Source organism: Solenopsis invicta, chromosome 10, assembly GCF_016802725.1.
Source record: "Solenopsis invicta isolate M01_SB chromosome 10, UNIL_Sinv_3.0, whole genome shotgun sequence".
Classification (NCBI taxonomy): domain Eukaryota; kingdom Metazoa; phylum Arthropoda; class Insecta; order Hymenoptera; family Formicidae; genus Solenopsis; species Solenopsis invicta.
Window position 1 is genome coordinate 18,094,599 of NC_052673.1, and position 20,926 is coordinate 18,115,524.

Here is a 20,926-nt window from a genome sequence, read left to right on the forward strand (position 1 = left end):
AAGCGGCGGTCTTTGCGAAGTTTTGCACGGCTTGCTCAGTTAGCAAACTGTTACGTTCTTTATTGAGATTTATGCGCGAATACACAATAAAGGATTCTTCCTCTATGTAATCATGACTTATGAATATTTATTCTACTGCGTATACTGAATATATATTTTTTTAAATATCTTCTGTTACGAGTATAAAAGAATGTAGGACAACTTGTGGTTTTATATGATTTCTTTGTAGCATTTTAGTGCTTTAAGTCGCACATAAATAAAAATTTGTGATTAAACTATTATTTCAAAATGTAATTATTATGTAGATATTTATAGGAATGTCATTTCATAAATTATATTTAAATAGTCCTTACGCAGTCAACGTTATTGAAAAGATAAGCATAATACAGAAATAATTCCGATTGAAATAAAGATTCAATTTTCTATCGTTTAGCAAATGTTAGAGATCGTTCGTGAAAATTCTGCGAGTGTTCCGCAGAACTAACGCGAAGGTGCGCTCGCGTGATTCAGGTCCAAGACCGCCGATATCGAGAGAATGCTGCAGATCTCGCGGTCAGATGTCGAGCCCACGACCCTGCAAACGAGCAAGAACTCGACGGGAACTTCGAGCGAGAGTAAGAAGTACACAAAGAGGCGGTACACGGACTCGAGGCATCAAACGCGTCATATACCCGATGCCGACACCCTGGCTGGCAAGACACCGCTTGGCGTGACGTCCACGTCGACGACGTCGCCTTCCGCCCCCGCCTCCACGACGGTATCGACGCAGAAGCAACGTGTGCCGGTGCAACCGGTGTGGAAGAGGCGAGAATTGATCTCCAGTGCTCCGAAGGATAGGGAGGGATACTTTTAATTTATTATCTGCGATTACAATATCGAATCGAGATTCGAAATTGCTTATTGAATGTCAGCGACGGATCATGGTACGTACAATTATTATATAGTAGATGACTTGAACGCAAATTGCCATCTATATATTATTATTATTATCTTTAACAGCGAATAAAATTTAAAAATTTAATTTACATTCGATCGATATAATTTAAAGATGCGTGAAAAGTATAATACGGTCATAGGCATATCTTCCTCATTATTTCATTGCTCTTTCATATTACTATTTTAAAATATTTATCTGAATTATTCTAGCAAGAAGAAATTTATCAAGTGTTACATTGCACGTCGCATTCCAAAAGATAGCTCTAAATTTTCTTTTTTCGATTAAAATTCCTATCTCTGCAAAAAGAGCATTATTTTTCACTAGATGACACACGTCGATCAAATTATGTCGCTTTCGCCTCACGATCTCGAATTTCGATGCGATGAATGGGACAGTCACTGCCGGTCAGGCGTGGCCTGGAAAAGTGTTCCTTAATACGTTTCTCATAATCTCGCGAGATCGCACGATTTGGTGAATCGCGAGACATTTGTTGGTTCCTAGACTAGTGCCGTCCTCGTGTTCGCGAAGGATCTCCTTGACGAAATGCGCATTCTCGTTTCACGACGGGGTTTTATCGACCCTTCGGTCGGACGGACCTTGACAAAGTTAAGTAACGGGTGCTCGAAAGGACAAGAAAATTGGCGTAAAAGGTATACGTAGAATATTATCTTACTTCTCGCGCGATAGAAGCATTAATTGCCGCGAGCTCGATGCTAGCCTGAAAGTCGTTATCTCGTCTGTACTTACCTTAATTGCAGTTGTCGACGGTGACGATGAGAGACTCAAAATTTATTCGTCTTTTCTAATTTGTCCTCTCTGCGACATAATTATTATCGTGAACTGTCGTGAGAGAGACACGTGCGTTATATTATATTATCAATGTTATCGTTAAGTTTTCTTTTTCAGTGTCTCTCTCTCTCTCTCTTTTTCTTTCTGTAAGTTAATAAATAAAAGTTAATTTTTTTACTATGCGTCATCTTATTTCAGCTTCGTCGCAGATCAACCCAGTTGCTAAATAAGTAAGATAAAAAATTCGAATGCTTCTAAATCCTTTTCCTAAATTACTGTTATGTCATAAAACGGTTCAATATATTTTATATACATAATTTTTAAAAAATAAGAAGTCAGTTTCTCATAAATTATTTTAGAATTATTTTAGAATTTTATAATTTAGTCCTCAGTCCTTTGTTATACGGGGTTGTCCTATAAATACTTATAGAAAAAGTAGAATTATAACAAATATTTTATAAAACGTTTCAGTACCTTTGAAAAAAATAAATACACACCCAAGTTAATTTTTTAAAATATTAATATCTTGACACTATTATGTTGCAATAAAAGAGATGCAGTTTTAGATTAAAATATAATAATATTGTGTACTTGATTATTCAGTAATCCTAATATATATCTTGTTCTAGAAATGCTCATTACTCGATAAAGAAATGACGAGTACCCTGTAAAAAATCAGAGATCTCCAATGATGATAAAGGCCATGCATACATTTTATTGAAACTCGTTTATTATTCAATTTCTTACCGTGCCGTCCTTGACAAGCACTTAAATAGCATCTACACAATCAATATTATTAATGCAACTATATTGTGCCAATAATATGTAGGTATAATATTTGCTCGATATCAATATTCATTAAAGGAACACTGAATAATATAAGATATGTTGTATAATAATATTGATTGCGTAGAATCACTTTATATCACGTTATCAATAATATCATTGAATACGTACGAACTTTACAAAAACAGCCGACTTAACAAGTAGATAGGTGCAAATGTGACAAATATATCGTTCGCATTAGAATGTGAACGGATATCTGCGTGTAGGTATATACAATATATACGATTACACATCCTTGACCGGCTCACTAAATAATAGAAGTTAACTATTAACATTATCTAGTATGAACGATAACAAGGAAATGAAATATGTCACAACAATCTTGTGGGATGATATAAAGAATTTGCAAGGATGATTTTGCACCAGCATAAAAGAAATATTTTGACATCTTTTTTTCTAATTAAATTATGAGTTTAACATTGACAAAAAAAAAAAATTAATAACTGAGACATTGACACTTCTTAAAAAAATAAAAAGTTTATCTTTGATTTTTATATTGATGTTTTTAAAATAGAAAAAGTGATATCAATTTACCATGCCACTCAATTGAATAAAAAATAGTAAATCGAATGTAGTGAAACAATTCGATTTCTAAAGGGATATGACTTGTGCACTATAACGTCTCAAAGAGTTAGCAGTAAATTAGATATTCGCTTCCTCCTTCATTATGATTAATTACCGTAAATATAATCATATGAAAATTGCTTTTACTCTGATACAAAATTATCTTCCGTCGCAGTAATTTTAACCTATTATTGCGATGTGTTTGCTATAAGGTATTACTGGAACAAATTATTCGGTGGTACCTTTTACAAAGGTTTCAGTACAAGAGTGTATTGTGTGTATGGGAAGTGTCGCGACTATTTTCGCTGCGTTCGACTTACCAGATAAACCTAAAACTTAACTTCTACAATAATTTGATTAATTTTGCGTTCGTACGATCGTTTTGTGAGAGGGCCGCATATGATAATAAATTATATTTTGAACGTGCACATATAAACAAATATATTTAGTATTTAGGAAACCATCTCGATTGACTGATAAGACGATCTTAAACGATCATGATTCGCGACACGATACATTTTAACGAGGCCGGCTCTCGAACAGTGTCATATATAAATATTTGTGTAAAAATAAAGATACGCTGATTATATAATAACAATAATTACGATAAAGAGAAAATTGTAAGCGGTAAAAATATAATAATACTATTCGGATGGAAAAAAAAACAGATGTGTGCCTCGATCTCCACGATATAAGACACGCGAATAATAAACTTTTGTTTCGCGTACGTAAATACATATATGTACGTAGATATGTATATATTTTTCTCTCTTTATTACATACATATACACGTATATGTATATACATATAGATATGTATGTATGTAACATATATATATATATATATATTATATTAAAACAACCACTATATAAAATATAAATATATATTTATATATTTATATATCTCTCTTTCTCTTGCCGTTTTCACAGCTAGCTGCCTACGTAGGGCTGGACGGATGCAATGCTGTAATATGATTTCACTTTCCTCTTGCGATGAGGACAAGTACGATTATTATTACTAAGATTAATAATATAAAAGAAAACGTGAAAATATAAAGAGAAGAAAAAAAAAGGAGGAAAACATATCACGCATCTTGCGACTTTCAATCACGGCAATCCGTTATGTCGAATAGTAATAATCAACAATTAAGTTTTTAGAAAACTTAATGAAAATTATATTATTTGAAATATAAGAAAGAAATTGTTGCAATAATAATTTGATTTAATTTTACAGCTAATTTTATCCATTTCAAAATTCAATTTGTTATATAAATTGCTATAATCTTTGCATTATAATTAATATCAAGCGATATTGATTAATTAAGAGTTGGTACAACCAACTCTTAATTATCAATTGAAATCATTTTTTTATCAATTAAAGTGTATCGTATAACTTAAACAATTTAATAATAAATAAATCAAATATTTTCAAAGTTCGCAATAATTTCTACGTAATACATCAACCTTTGAACATTATTTTAATAAAACGTTCAGCAAAACATTAATAAACATTAATACTAAATATTACAAAGTACTTGATTGGACGGAAAACTGTTAATAATAAAAATAATATGTAATTATACCATTAATATTTATATATTAAATCGGAAAAAATCTTACACGAGTCAATTATTAAATTCTCGGTAACGGTTCATTGCCGTGTATGTCTTACATTATATACATCTTTAATAATTCCTTTTTGCTCTATCCTTTCAAGAGTACGAAGATGTTTTAGAAAATTATCGCTATTAATGATCGAATTTCAGATGTATCAACGGTCACATAAAAAATAATCGTAAAAATTATTTCGATTTTATGTGTGTGTATGTAACAAATATAGAAATCACATATTATAAAAATTCCAATTTATCTATCTTAATATCTCATTAAACTTTAACATTAAAAGTTGCACTTATTGTTAATTAAATAATGATAGCAAATATTATTTATTGCATTTTGAATACGTAATGAAATAACTCTCCAGCAACATGACTAAAATAATCGTGTTTTGTTACAAGCAGGATATTATCAGAATAATTTTTGTTTTAATGAAAATTGAATTCAGTTTAAAATTTTTTCAGATATATAATAAACAAATATCTTACAATACAAAGAAAAGAATGTAGAAATGAAATTCGTGATTATACTTTAAATAATACGATACAACAATTTTGTATTATTTGCAAACTTTCACGAAGAAAATAATTTATCTTAGAGATCATTATTATAATAATTTTGTGCTCATTATCAGTTCTCTATATTCTTTGTGTATAGAATATACTTATTAAGGCAAGAGAGTAAGATGGGTTAATATAGAGTATTATGATAGAATACAGTCTTCATTTCAAAGCAACAACAAATATTAAAAGTAATTTTTAGCTAGTATAACATTTTGTACTAGCTCTTTTCATTTTACATTAAAATTCACATTTTTCTCTAATATATTTTATTTAAAAGATTTGTCGAATGCATTGGAATCAATTTTTGCTTGGACATTGTAAATTTATACGAGCAATTTGTAATGACACAGATAATTTCAAATATTTATCGGCGTTTGAATTAATGTCGATTTTATTAATTTTTCACTTGAAATATTAATGAGATTATGCAATGGATACCCTGATATCCTGTGTAACGTGGTAATTTTATTGTTCGACACTTCATAAGATTTATAAAAACGTACGCATGATATTAGGTCAGAATTTTTATCACTTACACACGCACGCACACATACACACATACGTATTATATTTTACGTTATGCAATGCTTTCTTAATTTTTTTTTTATATTTTATATGCTGCGTAATCATAACGATTAATCAGATGTATAACAATTGCAGGTTCTCTCGTTTTCTTTAACATATGTACGATATATTTCTCTATTTTACTCCAACCTATTCTCCCCCGTTCTATACTTTTATAGTTGATTTGCATTCCGTTAGTCCACACTCACGAGCAGTAAGTGTAAAGATATTGTAGAAAAATTGGAAAAGAAACCTAGTATTCGAGTCGCTATTATTCGCGCGTTTGATCTGAATTTGTTTGATATTTAACTCAGGTAGCTTCGAAGAGTTCCGGCGATTATCGATCGTGCAAGCTTATTTACATTCTGTCGTCGTAATGATACACCAAACTCGCGAACGACTTGGTTCGCGCCTTTAGAACACATTAAAAGTCCCATTATCGAAGTCACGTACGACGTCATCGACAAAGAACTTTCGCATCATCGGCCACAGTGGAACAGCAAGGACCGTTCGACACGGACTTCGTCTTTGATCGCGCTCTCTCGCGCTGGATCAACGATAGTAATATTGGATACCACCTACCGTTAATGGAACACGCACGTGGAACTACTTTCGAGTAGAAGTCTTGTCATCGCCATTCGATTTCCTGTCGCAACAGCCTTAAACGACGACGGGTGTTGCAATCACGTAGCCAACTCTCACGCTGACAACGTCGGCGTGAGGAGAGCGTCGCCGCGTCGGCTAAACTTCCGTCGAGTGCGTCTGTATGCGCACTTTCTTCTGCGAGCCATTCCTCGACAAGGTCGGGCTGTGCGTCGAGAAGCCAGGATTATGAATGCCGAGGGGTTTCGGCTTCTTCAGGGAGCTCCTAAGGGGCGAGGCTGTGCTAGCCACGCTTCCGGCGGTCGCTACCGATGCCGTCGATCCGTTTCCGGCCCCGCCGACATACGGCTTGCCGCTGGCGTCTGTCATCGAGATCGAACCACCTGCGATGGAACAAAATTAACGACGCGATTATTACTTTCCGCTCCGTTCTTCACGCTCGCTGGAATTGAGAAACTTTTATTGCTTTTATATTAAAAATGTAATCGAATTATAAATATTTTACGTACGCTGCAGACCAAAAGATTGCTACTTTCTCACATCTCGTGAAAAGTTGGATATTATATTTGGGAAAACAAAAGTAGAAAAGTTTTTAAACGACCAAAGTTTTTAAAGAGCAAAGGCAGAGGTTTAAATCTCTGTTTTAATTTCATCTCTATGACATTTCGTTCCTAAATTACATTAAGTCGAAATTTTGAATATTTTTATTTTATTTTGCAGCGCTGTCAGACAAATTTTAGCATAAAGGTATTTTTAAATGCTTTTTTTTTTTAAAAATTAGTACGATAATTTTTTGCAATGGTATCATGTTTTTGTTTAAAAAAATCTCATCTTTTATAAAATGCTTTTTAACTTTGAAACAAAGTGGAACTTTTCCAGGAAAAAGTGATGAGAGAAAAAAATATTCGTTACACACACAATCGTTGAATCGTTGAAATTTTTTCAAAATTTTTTAAAAACTTTTTTGATATCTAACTTTTTACGAAAATTTGATAAAATTTTAAGCGTTTCCAAACTTTCAGTCTGCAGTATCTCTGACAGCGGAGATCTGCATAAAATATTATCAATATAATATGTAAAAATGTACAAATGCTCAAGAGCTATGATATATGTTAGCTAAAGAGCGATACATGGCAAACAACATTTCTGTAATATATTACATACATTCCGCGGTTTTGGCACATATACCAGAATACAAATGCAATATTGTAAATGTAAATGTACGTTATATAGAAATTTTTATTGATTTGCAACTTGAAATTCGGTACGTGCGCAGTAGGTGCAGTATACTGCAACATTGACAAACGTTACGCGTACCAGGACGATGAAAAAGTCACTTTATTTTACGATCTAATATACGATGAGGTCGAGTTACGGTGGATGGATTCGATGTGCATTGAGGAAGACCTTTACGCGCAGCAATGCGGCAAAGACGCGCGAGCGTAGCATAATCGCCATTGCGACAGGCTTATTCGGTATACCGCAACAACGCTGCCACGGTATGCAGCGGTGAGCAAATATGCCAAAACACACCACAATTTGCCTAATATCTGCATATAGGCGTATTTGCATGTAAAAAGAGCAAGTCGCCCTCTCGTCGCGTCGCGTCGGTTCTATCGCGTTATCTTTCTTTCATTCTTTTTTTTCTCTCCGCCCTTCTCTATTATTATATCTAGGGATAGCTCTAAATTTTATCACTTTCGCTTCCAGAGAGATGTGAAAGTTTCCTTCTTTTTTTAGGATCATATCGGTTTTATGTCGGCCGGCTAAACCAAGTTCTTTCTGGAAAGCCGGCCAATGTATTGGCAAATACGATCTGTGATGTAAATTATCGCAACTTTGTGGCGAAACTAAGATTGGATGTTTCAAGAAGGAAAGATGCGGGTCTTAACGAAACAAAGTTATTTCTCTCATAATAGAATTTTATGTGTATATATAATTTTATTACATATATATCAAATTGTATTATAGGAAAAAAATAATTTATATGTATATAAGTTATATGTATATAAGTTATTTCTTTCCTATAATATATAAGGCCTCATTTAATATAGGATGATGCGATAAACAGTAATAAAAAAATGATTTTACATATTATGTTATGTATAGAATACTTGTAAGAAAAAAAGATTTATTGAAGGATTTATTTAAATCCAAGCAGTATATAATTTTAGTTTTTAAGCTAATTTTTATAAATCATCTCTTGTTATATATATTGAACTGTATAAAACTCATGGAAAAAACATGAACTTTGTGTGGTTTTTGAAAATTCTGAAACAAGAGAATTTTTACAAAAATTAGCTTGAATTTAAATGTTCAATCAATCTTTTGGTCTTGCAAGTATTCTATACATAATATAATATGTTAAATCATTTTTTTATTACGCTTATCGCATCCAATATTAAACGAGGCCGATAATGAATAGAAGCACTTTCGTGTTAAATCAGGTGTGCTTTAAGAGCAGGTGCTACTCGTGTTAATAGCCTGAGCAATCGTTTGACGAGTCTACATATATTCTTCGTGATATCGAAAAGGGACATTTATATTCGACTCGTGAATTTTGGGAAATTGTATTACTGCGAAATCCAGTGGACAGGGACTTACCGTTCGTGGGTTGGTGATATTCCCGATATCCTGGATTATTTATAGTGGTTCCGCGGGGATCCGTGGCGACCCTAATCTTGGTCGGATCGCCACCTCTTCGGGCGTAAATGCCCTCGTAAATGGCAGAGACCAGTACAGCAAAGTTCAAGGCGATGGCAGCCAACTGCAATAATAAATAAAAACGTTCCATCTAGTAAAAATGTCTTGATCAAAATCCGATCGTACAAAGCTACATAAAAAAAATATATCGGTCATATCCTCGGCATATCTCACAATTTTTCAATCCCATTTCATACATTTCTCACCAAATAGTAGAATATAAAAAAAATAGCCAGCAATAATTCAGAAATATTCTATACACTCTTAATAAACCGTATAAAAAACATGTGAAAACAACATAGGCAAATTTCGACATGCTTTTCGTAATCCATCAACATATTAGAGTGTGAGCGTAACATATTTATGATGAAATAAATAAATTCTTAAGCATACTGACAATCATATTTTTGCGAAGGAAATTTCTTGCGTGTTTTTAATTTTCTCATAAAAAAAACGCCCTCGACTTTTTTTTATTTCACAGTTCTAAATGTACTATACATTTTTATGTTTCCATATACAATGCTGAGAAATGAGAGAATCGAAGTTTTGCTTTTCTTACAATTATGTAATTATGGTGACATTACTTCACAAAGTTGTCTGTCACGTCTAGAGATTTTTTATTTTACGACAGAGATTCATTCGTGCGGTGAATCAATTGTGAAAGGAGGGAGTGCAACTATCGGCAAGTGAAGAATAAACAAAGTCACAAAACATGCTCGGGACGCAATGTGAACTTTACGTACGCGACCCAGAAATTGTTTTGCTGAGAATCGCTTAATTTTTTTCGTTCGCACTAATTGCCTCGCTGACGCCAATTATCCAACACACCGTTCGTCGCTCTAATCCGCTGTTCTAATTTGGCGCATCTCTGCATCTCCTTACTATCCATCCGAAATACCGATTCACGTTAAATCTTCGCTATATACACGCCGCAATACCGTGGCCTCTGCTATCTCGGAGGGAAGCGATTGTACACCATACATCCTATCTCCTCAAAATGGAGCGCAAACAAATGTCTCCTTCTCTTTCTCCCTCTCTTTCGGACGTCGTTCCTTCTTACAGAGAAGCGAGCGAGTAACTAGGAGATCCTCGTCGCGCGTATACTATCCATACTCATACGAGAAGAAGCATCATCCGTAGGTGGTGATGGACTGCGGTGGAAGGAGTGCGCGAGGAAGGGGACAATTTAATTAGGGCCAACAAAGAAGCCGCGCGCGCGCCACCGTCGTTCTATCGCTATAATTAATCTATAGTCGTCCGGTGTTTGCCTCCTTTCTTTTTGTCCTCCTTGGGGACGAGCGTCGCGACGAGCTTTTCTCTCCCCTATACGCGAGAGACCTGATAAAAGAGGACGCAGGCAACCGCTACACGCTCATCGTTCTCCATCACCTCCTTTCGTATGTATCAAGGCGATGGTTATTTTCCTGTCCGCGCTGGAACGGGTTTCTTTCGCGCGGATGTGTGCGCGTGGGTAGAATCGGACGTCTCGCGGAAAAATAAAGGAACATTCGGGAAACCTGGTCGAGCGGAATGTAAAGGAGATAACGCTCGGCAAAAACGGAAGCTCCATTTCACGCGGATGCGTACGCCCGCGTCGTTTGCACGACCATTTGCGCGCACGATTTCAGGACAAACGACGCCTGTTACGGCGTTTTCATTTCACACGTTATTTAACCCAGCGGAACATTAGTTGCATAAACGAGATGATTTTCCGTTGCGTCGCGATAAAACTCTGCTAGATATTGCAGCCGTTATGTGCGGCACTTAAATTGCTCATTTCACTTGAACGCGGCATTTCTGCTCGCAAATCATTTCACGCAACTTGGCTCATTTTAAAGGAGCTCACTCGTAATTATGTTTTATTTCTCAGTTAATTCCCGAGTTTCTTAAGATAATTTGATTTTTCCCCGGTGGAATTATTAAATATCGTACACTGAGGGAAAAATTACTAAATTTTAATAATCATTTATTCGGATAGTACTAATGAAATATTTACTAAATGTAAATATATATTTATTTAGTACAAGAACAACTAATTTAACTTAAAAATCCTTTTTCTTATAAAGTGAATATTTATATACAGTAAATACTTTATTAGAACTATTCGAATAATTATTTATTAAAATTTAGGAATTTTTTCTCTCAGTGTAGGCTTAAATATAGCAAAGTTATTTTCACTTGTACGTATAAATTTATACGCTCATTATATTAGTGAAATTATTACGCACAATATCACTAGCATAATACTAGGGAAGCAAACGCGAAGACATTAACTCGATTGGATTTCCTCGAGTAATGATATTACCTTGCCTTGTTTTTGCTTATTCATTCTGTCCAATTCGATTTCGTCCTTGGCCCCTTTCAAGAGACTCCGTTTCCTTTTGCCCATCATCGTGTACTTTCGATGATAAAGTATCAGCGTAGCATTGTGTCTAATAGTATGATAAAACGATCTCCGAACAGAAATTTATCGCGAGCCAAATGTACGATACGGTGACCGAATCAATCAGAGATGCTTCGCCTGCATTAATATTTTTCAAATTATTCGTAGAAAAATATGATCCATGGCTTCGAATGGCGAAAAGTGCGACTCACGTTAGAGCTCGTGTACCACGATAAAATGGTGGACGTGTCCAGCTGAGGAACAAAAGAAATTCACTTATCGCGAAACTGAGAATGAGGACAACACGGTGAGTTCATTAACGATCGACACCGAAACACTCACTGAGGGTCCGCCAATGTCGGCTCATTGTTTTAAAAGTATCTTCGAGTCGTGGCTGCTCCGACACATACTAAGTCGCGATCGGTGGGGGGACAGAGGACTTGAAGAAACACCTGAGTCCAGTTCACGATCAGATGGCTTAAGCTTAAGTTTAAATTTCCAGTCAGATATACGTTTCTCGGCCGATTGACAATTTACTGGCACACGAGCGGAAGTGTGTGGCATTATTTAATTGAGTTATCTAGATGTATCATTTACTCCTTTATCTCTTTTAATCTTTTTTTTTTTTTTTATGTAAGTTCTCCCGTAGAGTAATTTCAAAATGCTTTAGCTTAGCATGTACGTATTACTGTATTGTGTAATGAGACTGAATTCCCACGAGCAGCAAAGAGAAATCCGCAAAGTCTTGACAAGTCTTATCTTGCTGAGGAATTGTGATATTCCTGAGACATATCCCATGAGACATGTGTTGAAACGGGTGCTACCTGGAGAATATTTGTCAAATATTATATTACATGGTACGTAATTCCTGGAGCGTTCAAGATATTCTCCAGATGTCACGCACAGATTTCTTTTATAATTTTTACGAATTTCTTACTCTTAGATGACATTTCAATACCTTTAATGATTTGCAAATGCATTTTTGTTATTGCGTGCTTAAATAAAAATGATCATCGAGATTGTATTATTTTATATCAGCGTTTTAAGCGTTTTAAAGTGAATTGACAGAGAGAAAAAGAGAAAATGCATACTGATAGTTGACTTGTCCATCAGACACGTGATTTTACATCCTGTTTTTTCTACTCGCTAAAATAATCGTTCCGTGAAGAATCGTAATAAAGAGTCGAGTATTTCCTTCACTGAGTCTGAAGCTGTACTAGATTGCAAAGACCGCGAGTTTTTCATCCGCATTGGGAGAAACCCGAGCTGCCGTCTTGCGATAAGAACAAACTTTCAAAGTGCGTTGGCGACGTTATCAGTTTCGGTTTCATAAAACGTGACGTTCTTTCACATGCAACCGCCGCAGTCACCGCCGCGTCATATTCTGTGGTCGATATCCAATTTAAATTACTATTCATTGCCAATGGCGGACGCAATTTACTTCTTGATTAGTCTGCAGGTATTAAAATCGATTTAATAGAGTTAGATTAGATTTTACACAAGCAAATCTATTTCGTCAACAAAGATTTCATTAACAAAGGTTTATAAACTCAGAGTTTGCATATAATAGAGCTATTTCGATGTAATTAATAGTCTGCAAGTGTTGATTTTGTAATAAGTTGATTGAAAACTTTTTTCTTATTAAAATAAAAATTGTGTGAAAAAGAAAAAAAAACATGCTTTTTATTAATAATCTATTTAATATGAGATGTGTCGTAAGTATTGTGTTATCTGTATGTTCCATCTATATAGACGAGAGATTTTTGTTAGTAACATTTCGAGAAAATTATTCTATCTTATTGATGGACAATTATTCTCACTTTACTTTTTCTCTCTCAATTTTTTGTCTCGACTTTTATTTTAACATTTTACTTACACTTGCTCGCTTTTAATAAATGCAATACTATTTACTCCTTCAAACCTCAAGGAAAATATTACCTCCATTAAAAATTATGGTACCTACTGCAGCTGAGACAATTAGTCAAGAAATTGTCACATAAATCATTCTCGTCCATTGAATTTGCACAATACGTTACTATACGTATTTAATTACAGACAGGATATAAGTTACATGCTTTCTATTGATTTCAGATCGTTTAATAAATCGACACTTGTTGTAATTATATGATGCTCTTTTAAGATACACGATACCTTATGACATTATCTTTTAAAACGTATAGCTCCTTTTGATATTTATTTTTATCTTTGTAATTCAAGTTATTACATCAATACTTTTCAATTTATATAAAAATTGCTTTTAATATTACACTTTATTAGCGATCTCTCAAAATAATATCTATTATTAATTATTTATATGATAAAATGTTAAATAAAGAAAAAGTTAAAATGCATCAAACAATTAACATAAATCTTTTCTAAATCGACTGTTATTAATAAAATCTGAAAATAAATTTATTTTTTCTACAATTTTTCGTTAAAAAAAATTTTTTTTTAATTATATTAATTTTTGACGAGAAGCAGTTTGAACATTATAATGTTGATGTATTAAACGTGTGTGAAATGCGGATGTGAATTAAACTGAATAGTGCAGAATATATAACTGCTACCGCGTGCAACAGGTTCGGGAAACCAGGGAATGACATCGAGCAAACAACGTGTTTTAACGGTACATCAAGTACGAGAAATTAGAAACTCAACGATGGACACATAGACGCATTCAATTGAAAATTATCTCGCTTGTTAACGGCGCCGTGTTAACTCGAAAGAACGAGAAATCAATTAAGAAGATGAACACACTCACACATTCACGCGCGCGCAGTATACGCGCACAAATACATCTCGAGAACATTAGCGGGTGCATGTCGAAAACATTGAAGAAATAAAATTATCACATCATCCATATTTAAAGCGCAAAATGCAAATTTAATAAATTAGCAAAATTATTTTGTTATGCTAATGTAATGCGTGACGCTAATAGGAATATATAAAGAAGTACGTCATGAAAGTATTATTTTACTCAAAATTTCAACATTATTTTCAAACTGTTAAAAAAAAATCAGAAAAACAAAATGCAAAAATAGAAAATTATTTTTTGTAACGCACAGTTGAAACTTCCAATGATCAAATGTAAAATTTGTTATCTAATTTAATTCAGGATTAATACCGTCTCTTATTTAATATTTTTTTGTTAATCTTTCACTATTTTCTATAACAATGTGATATATATATATATATATATATATATATATATATATATATATATATATATATATCACATTGTTATACTAAAGATTAAATTTATTAAATAAATTCATTCATTGTTTTTTCTTTTACTTAGAAAAGAAGGTTTAAAAGTGCAAGATCGTTTAGTCAAAGAATATGAGAAATGGAAGAAAAATGAACAGAGATTTTGTCAACAAGATTTTGCCATTATACTTTACCTGCATATAGAAAGCTTCTCCTCTCGTGATGACGAAGCTATTGGCTCGATCATCTGTTTGAAGAGCGAAGAGGCTCGCCGCTACAATCGACAGTGCCGCTGAAACGAGAAGTCAAACAAATCAATTTATAAAATTTTCCTCAATCTTATTCAGGCGACAAAAATTATATATTAAATTTCATAAAATTTCATCATCAATGTAATATTATAATGTAATTTGTCATCGATAGATTAAAAACGAATAAAAACTGTACAAATAAAGGAATTTAGCGTAATACGATATTTCCTCAACTTACACGCGAAGCCATTGCAAGATTAACGCAATTAAAAATATTACACAATTGTACTTTTCTGGCATCATAATATATCGCTTTTACTGTAATACAATCTCCCGTAGTCATTCGATGCCTCGTATAAGGGCTCGTAAATAGGCCAGTAAGTAGACGAGAGCGCGAGCAAGCGGTAATTCTAATATACGTTCATAACATTGCAAAATTGCACATTACGTGCGACGCAAAAAGATTCGAACTTTTCACATCTAGAATGTGATTCAGATTCTTTGAGAACTTTCATTTGTCAAGGTTTCGATCCACAATGGCCATCATGTTATGCAATGAGTTACTACACGAGTACATGTTATAATAGTAATAGTGTTTTAATAATAATACTTAATGTTAAAGAAAAATAATTCACGTACAAAATTTTATAAAATGTAATTAATAATAGGAAAATATCAATTACAAGATATGAATGTACGTTATATTTTGAAATTCAAATCTATAGATTTTCGATTTGATATTAAATGTGTTGTTAATAATACATGTTTTATTATATTTCTAGCTTTCACACATTAATTAGTATAGTAATAACTTATAAGTTAAAAATAACATAATTACCACACCTCAATTAATACAGTAATAACTTGTAAGTTAAAAATAACATAATTACTAGTACACATGTTATGTAAATATTATGTTAATATGTGTTAATTTCTTTTCAGACTACAATATTTTTAATATATGTAAATAAATTAAAGAGATAAGTTTTTCACCTTGAAAAGCTCACAAAGCGATTTTTTCCGGATTAACAAATAAATAATTACTTAAATATAAATTATTTTTCAGAAAGAATTAATAGAATACTACGAAATAGAATCATAATACTATAATTTAAATTGGAATATTATAAAATAAGTATAATTAATACTGTTTTGTATTGTTTCATTGGCTAAGCAGGAAATAAAAATTGTTTTAAAATTCGCTCTCTTTTTCTCTTTAATATCTATTTTTCTCTCTATTTTTGTTTCATTCTTTTATTTTCTTTGTTGCTTCAATACCTTTTGTGTTATTTTCCTTGTTTTTAGAGAACTTATCGTAGAGAGCTAATAAATGCTCTGTGTATCTGTATATTTTTCTGTCTATCTGTTCTCTCTCTCTCTCTCTCTCTCTCTATCCATTTAAATTACTTATATTAGAAACACCGATTTGTACTCACTTGCTAATGTAGCGAGGGCAACTTTGCCTATCAGGGCAGAACTGTACGAGATTAAAACCCGTTTCGCAGAGGAGGCCATCGCTAATTGAAGCACAGCCAAAGCGACCAGAATCGCCAAAAGGGCAGAGGCGGCAGCGGCAGCTAATCCTGCTACCCACACAGCCACTGAAATATAGAAAGAATCCCGTCGTAATTCTATTGCATTTCAATGAAATCCTGCGCTTGCATTGTGCTTTTTCCTTGGAAAATTTTATTTTAGTATTGTATAAGCCCTTAATTCTACTTCCTTTATGCCACGTTTTTTCGAAATAATGTAATGAGAAGATGATAATGAATATACACGAATAGACACAAAAAAGTATTAATCGCGAGATTTTCATCAATATTAAACAAGTTATCAAACAACATATAAACTTTTTATGAATATTTTATTGGAAAAAAAATATCGAATTATTGATCACGGAGATGAAGCGTATAAATAATCCTTGCGCTATTTTACTTCGTGTAATATTAAAAATGTATATTTTAATTTCAATATTTAATTTTCAATTAAAACTCGTAATATTTCACAATTTTAAATCATTTTAATTTATACAGAAAAAATGGTACGGAAAGATATAAAAAAATGCTCTTTAATTCTACAATTTACATTTATCATGTACAGAAAGTTAATTAATTTATCTTCGCCGTTCCTTTTTTACGCAGAATATTTAGCAATTCAACTTTGTTCCAGATCTCACAATAGATTGTCATATATCAAAATCGGAATGACGTCATAAAGATTTTGTGGAAAAAAGATATCGTCCCCTGGCGAAGAGTGACATTAAAAGTATCAACTGTTCTTTTTTTTTATAGACATACGTAAAATGGAACTCACACACTGGTTGAAACCTGGAGACGCTTTGGCCGCACCATTCACGTCCATAAAGTAGGAGTTTACATTGTCTCCATGGTCCGAAGTAACCCTTCTCCGCAGCGGTGCCGGCTGTAACAAAGTAAATGGAAATAAGATCGCATGATAAAAATTTCATTACCTTTTCTAATAAAAGAAATTGCTTGACTTCATTTACGATTTTAATTCAATATTTTTAATGAAACGAAATCTAGCAATTAATAAAGTAGTACGAAGTACGACCTCTATCGAGCTTTTTCTTTTAGTTTTGGAATGCATAATTTAGTATGTCAATTTGACTCAATCTCTATTTGAATTGTAAATTATAGCTAAACTAATTAGGTAAATTAACATATAATTACTATGTGAAAATAGAAGATGTTATAACGATTGTTTAATAATAGAAAAATATCAATTAAAGTATTCCATTGGCGATTAAAGTCATGAAAAATAATAATCATTATGTGAAAATAAAAAAAGAACAAAAAATCTGTTGAAATAATATATAATAATAAATATATATTTAAATTAAATAATTACAAGTTACAAGATTCAAACGAATCAATTAACTTGTTTATTTCAATATTTAATGATAGAAAAATATCAACTAAAGAATTTCTGTTGGCTTTTAAATTCATAAATAATGATAAATGTTGTAGCGTTTGCGGAATAAGTCGATTACAACGCTTTGAATTTTTTTCAGTTTTACGTCAAACGCAAATTAATGTTTTGCGGCAACGACTGATTTTAATGAATTCAGATAATAAAGGATATGAGTTATTATTTTTCTGTGATACAATTTATGTGCGATAATTAATGGTCTAATGACACCCAGATTCAAATATATTTTGCATCGTACGCGCTTTAAGGATGTATCGCGGACATACAGTTTAATATTAACACTTCAAATAAACTATACACATATTTATATAAAAGTTATGTGGATATACAGTGACGTGCAAAAGTTTCCGGCCAGTGACATTTTGTATTTTAATTTATTAAAAAACAGCCTGATAAAATTTTCATAATTATCATTGTTTTATTATATTATTTCGTTACCTATATCTTATACTCATACCTGATAATTAGGAAAATTTTATTAGGCTGTTTTCTTAATAAATTAGAGTACAAAATGTCACTGGCCGGAAACTTTTGCACGCCACTGTATATTTTATTGTGATTATCTGTTCAGTTATTTTGTAAATAAATAAATAAATGAATTTTATTTTACAGAATTCTATAACATTGCAATAAAACGTAAGTCATGTTGAATATTTAAAGTACTTAAATAAAACAAATCAAATTTGATTAGATTTTATTTTTTTTAATTTTATTTCTTATTTCGTTATCAGACCGGTATTTATAGTCGTACATAATTTTCAATTTTCGATTGAAAGAAAAATATAAATGAATGTATGAATGAATTTGTAATTAATTACGCTTTCAATCAAAGATTGAAAATTATTTATAACCTAACCTATGAATATCAGTCTTAATTATATTTTCATTAGAGTACATATCTATTTCTTATTGAAATAATTTTTTACCCAAATAGAAAATCGTCGCCAATTTTTTTCTATTACTTTCAAATTCAATATAAAACGATCTGTAAATTTTTTCTAATTTTTTTTTCATTTGAAAAATATCCTGGGCATCCTTAAATTTGTTGTCGATGAATATGAATCCGAGTATAAATCATTTTTGGTTCTAAAACGCGGAATACCACGTAAACCAACGCTAGGTCGAGTTATTTCAGTTAACGTGACTTAACGAAAGAATTTAATAATAATACGTGTTTCGCGAGAGATATATACATATTTTTGACATTTTTTGCCCACGCAGCGCTGAATTTTTATCTGTATTTTTTTGTAAACCGTGACGTCGTAATTAGACGTTAATTTGATTTATGTTTGCAACGTAGTGGCTTGGATCAGAGTTGCCACCGTAATTTGCAGGCTTGTTATTAGTGATATCAGTGGTATGTCGCAGTTGGCAACCTGGTGGCCAGTTACACGAAACGGAGTCGAGTCGAGCGACGCGACGTTCACTGAAACTGTAAATATAACATTCGTCAATCGCGTGTTTTGATATCTGAAAATCGCGCGGCACAAATTCGTGGAACGCCGTTCAGTATTTTTAAAACGCTTATTTATTTATTTATTGGAAATCTATCGCGCCAGCGCGGTCGGCGAAACAGCGACTTCGTCCTGGAATGTTGTTTACATATTTCGCGAGTATATATAGCACGTATCTCCGTAATTTTAACTGCCGTACTTACATTCATTTTATAATAACAGACTGCGAAATACGCGAGATTCGTTCCGAAATATCATATGTATTTATTCGAAGTATATGCAGAAGCGAGTGTCTCGCTCCGATCGCGTCGGTTAGACCGTTAGCCACGGCGTCGCCGTGAAGTTAGCCACGCAAGATTTCGCGTTCCCTCCGCCAATCGGGAGCCCTCTATTATCCTTGTTTGCGAGGCAGCGTCCGTCGCGCGTGCCGGACGGATCGTCACCCTTCTCGCATCATTCTTTCACGCAGCAACGCGAGGAAATGCGCTACGCCAAGTGTCGCGCGTGACCGTGGTCTTCCGCTCGTTGGTGCGCGATCGCGGTCGATCGTGGTTAACCGTGTCTTCGCGAGATTCGCGATGGAGCGTCGCGTGTGCCGGGCGGATCGTCAACCTCCTCGCATCATTCTTTTATCGCGACGCGAGGAAATGCGCGTCGAGAGAAGGCGGTTAACGCCGAGAGGAGTACAAAGTGTCGCTCGTGACCGTGGTCTTTCGCTCGTTAGTACGCGATCGCGATCAATCGTGATTAACCGTGTCTCCAGTCTCCAGTCCGATAGGAGTATTTAGTGTAAGTGAGTGTGTGTACGTGTGTGCGTCGGTAAGTGTCATGGCGCCACGGTCCACGGTGCGGAGTCTCGACCACGGTGGGAGGAGGAGGGGGCCACGGTGGCATCACGTGACGGCGGAGCGAGCATGGGGTGAGACAAACTTATTACCTATTTTATTACTCGTTAACTGCTAATTAGTCGTTTGTCCTCGCGACGATATCGCGTGACGCGTTTTCTGCGTAACCCCTCTGTAAACACACCGGGCCGGTATTCGACGTAAGCGGCGCCTACAAGGATGTCAGCGCGATTCTCTTGTCACTCTATCCTTGTTTGAACATGTAATGAACGATAAAGATAGAATGACAAAAAAACGCGCCAACATCTTTACGAGCCCATTCCGAATATGTATGTTGATTTTTTTCGGCACACCTGCTCCGCACGTGTCGAATCACGACTCTTTGGAGTTAATTCTCATTACTATTGCATGGAGTTGAATAAGTTTAATATATTTAAAAAAAATGAAATTCAAAGTCAATAGCTTATGAAAGTAATTTGGCTACATTTTCTAATTTATGATATTCGTATTTTTTGCAGATTAACGCTCGTCTTCCAACTCCGCTGCTGCTGCGCATCGTAAAGGTCAGAAATTACTTTTTACTGGCGATAGAAATTGTTCACGCACACGGCTCTCGGCACACGTTTCGGAAGTACGCCGTGGGTATTGCGTC

General features: G+C 33.7%; 2 protein-coding genes and 1 long non-coding RNA gene across 4 annotated transcripts in view; 2 read left to right on the top strand and 1 right to left on the bottom strand.

The window, feature by feature from the left end:
* The window catches only part of LOC105197720, a 29,087-nt gene extending 25,950 nt beyond the window's left edge, over positions 1-3,137 (top strand). Inside the window, exon 12 of one of the 2 annotated variants that reach the window (XM_011164222.3) lies at positions 434-654. In XM_011164222.3, coding sequence (XP_011162524.2) covers positions 434-443 — 10 coding nt within the window. In that variant the 3' untranslated portion in view covers positions 444-654. Of the gene's footprint in view, positions 1-433 lie in introns of both variants that reach the window. The other variant, XM_011164221.3, reaches the window with a different exon arrangement.
* The window catches only part of LOC105197719, a 40,741-nt gene continuing 22,253 nt past the window's right edge, over positions 2,439-20,926 (bottom strand). Inside the window, 5 exon segments of the mRNA XM_011164218.3 lie at positions 2,439-6,865; positions 9,087-9,249; positions 14,970-15,067; positions 16,463-16,627; positions 17,340-17,447. Of these exon segments, the coding sequence (XP_011162520.2) occupies positions 6,621-6,865; positions 9,087-9,249; positions 14,970-15,067; positions 16,463-16,627; positions 17,340-17,447 (779 nt within the window). The 3' untranslated portion in view covers positions 2,439-6,620.
* Positions 9,248-13,027, top strand: LOC120358902. Its single transcript, XR_005575779.1, has 2 exons — positions 9,248-10,582; positions 11,737-13,027. It is a non-coding gene; the product is annotated as an uncharacterized LOC120358902 (long non-coding RNA).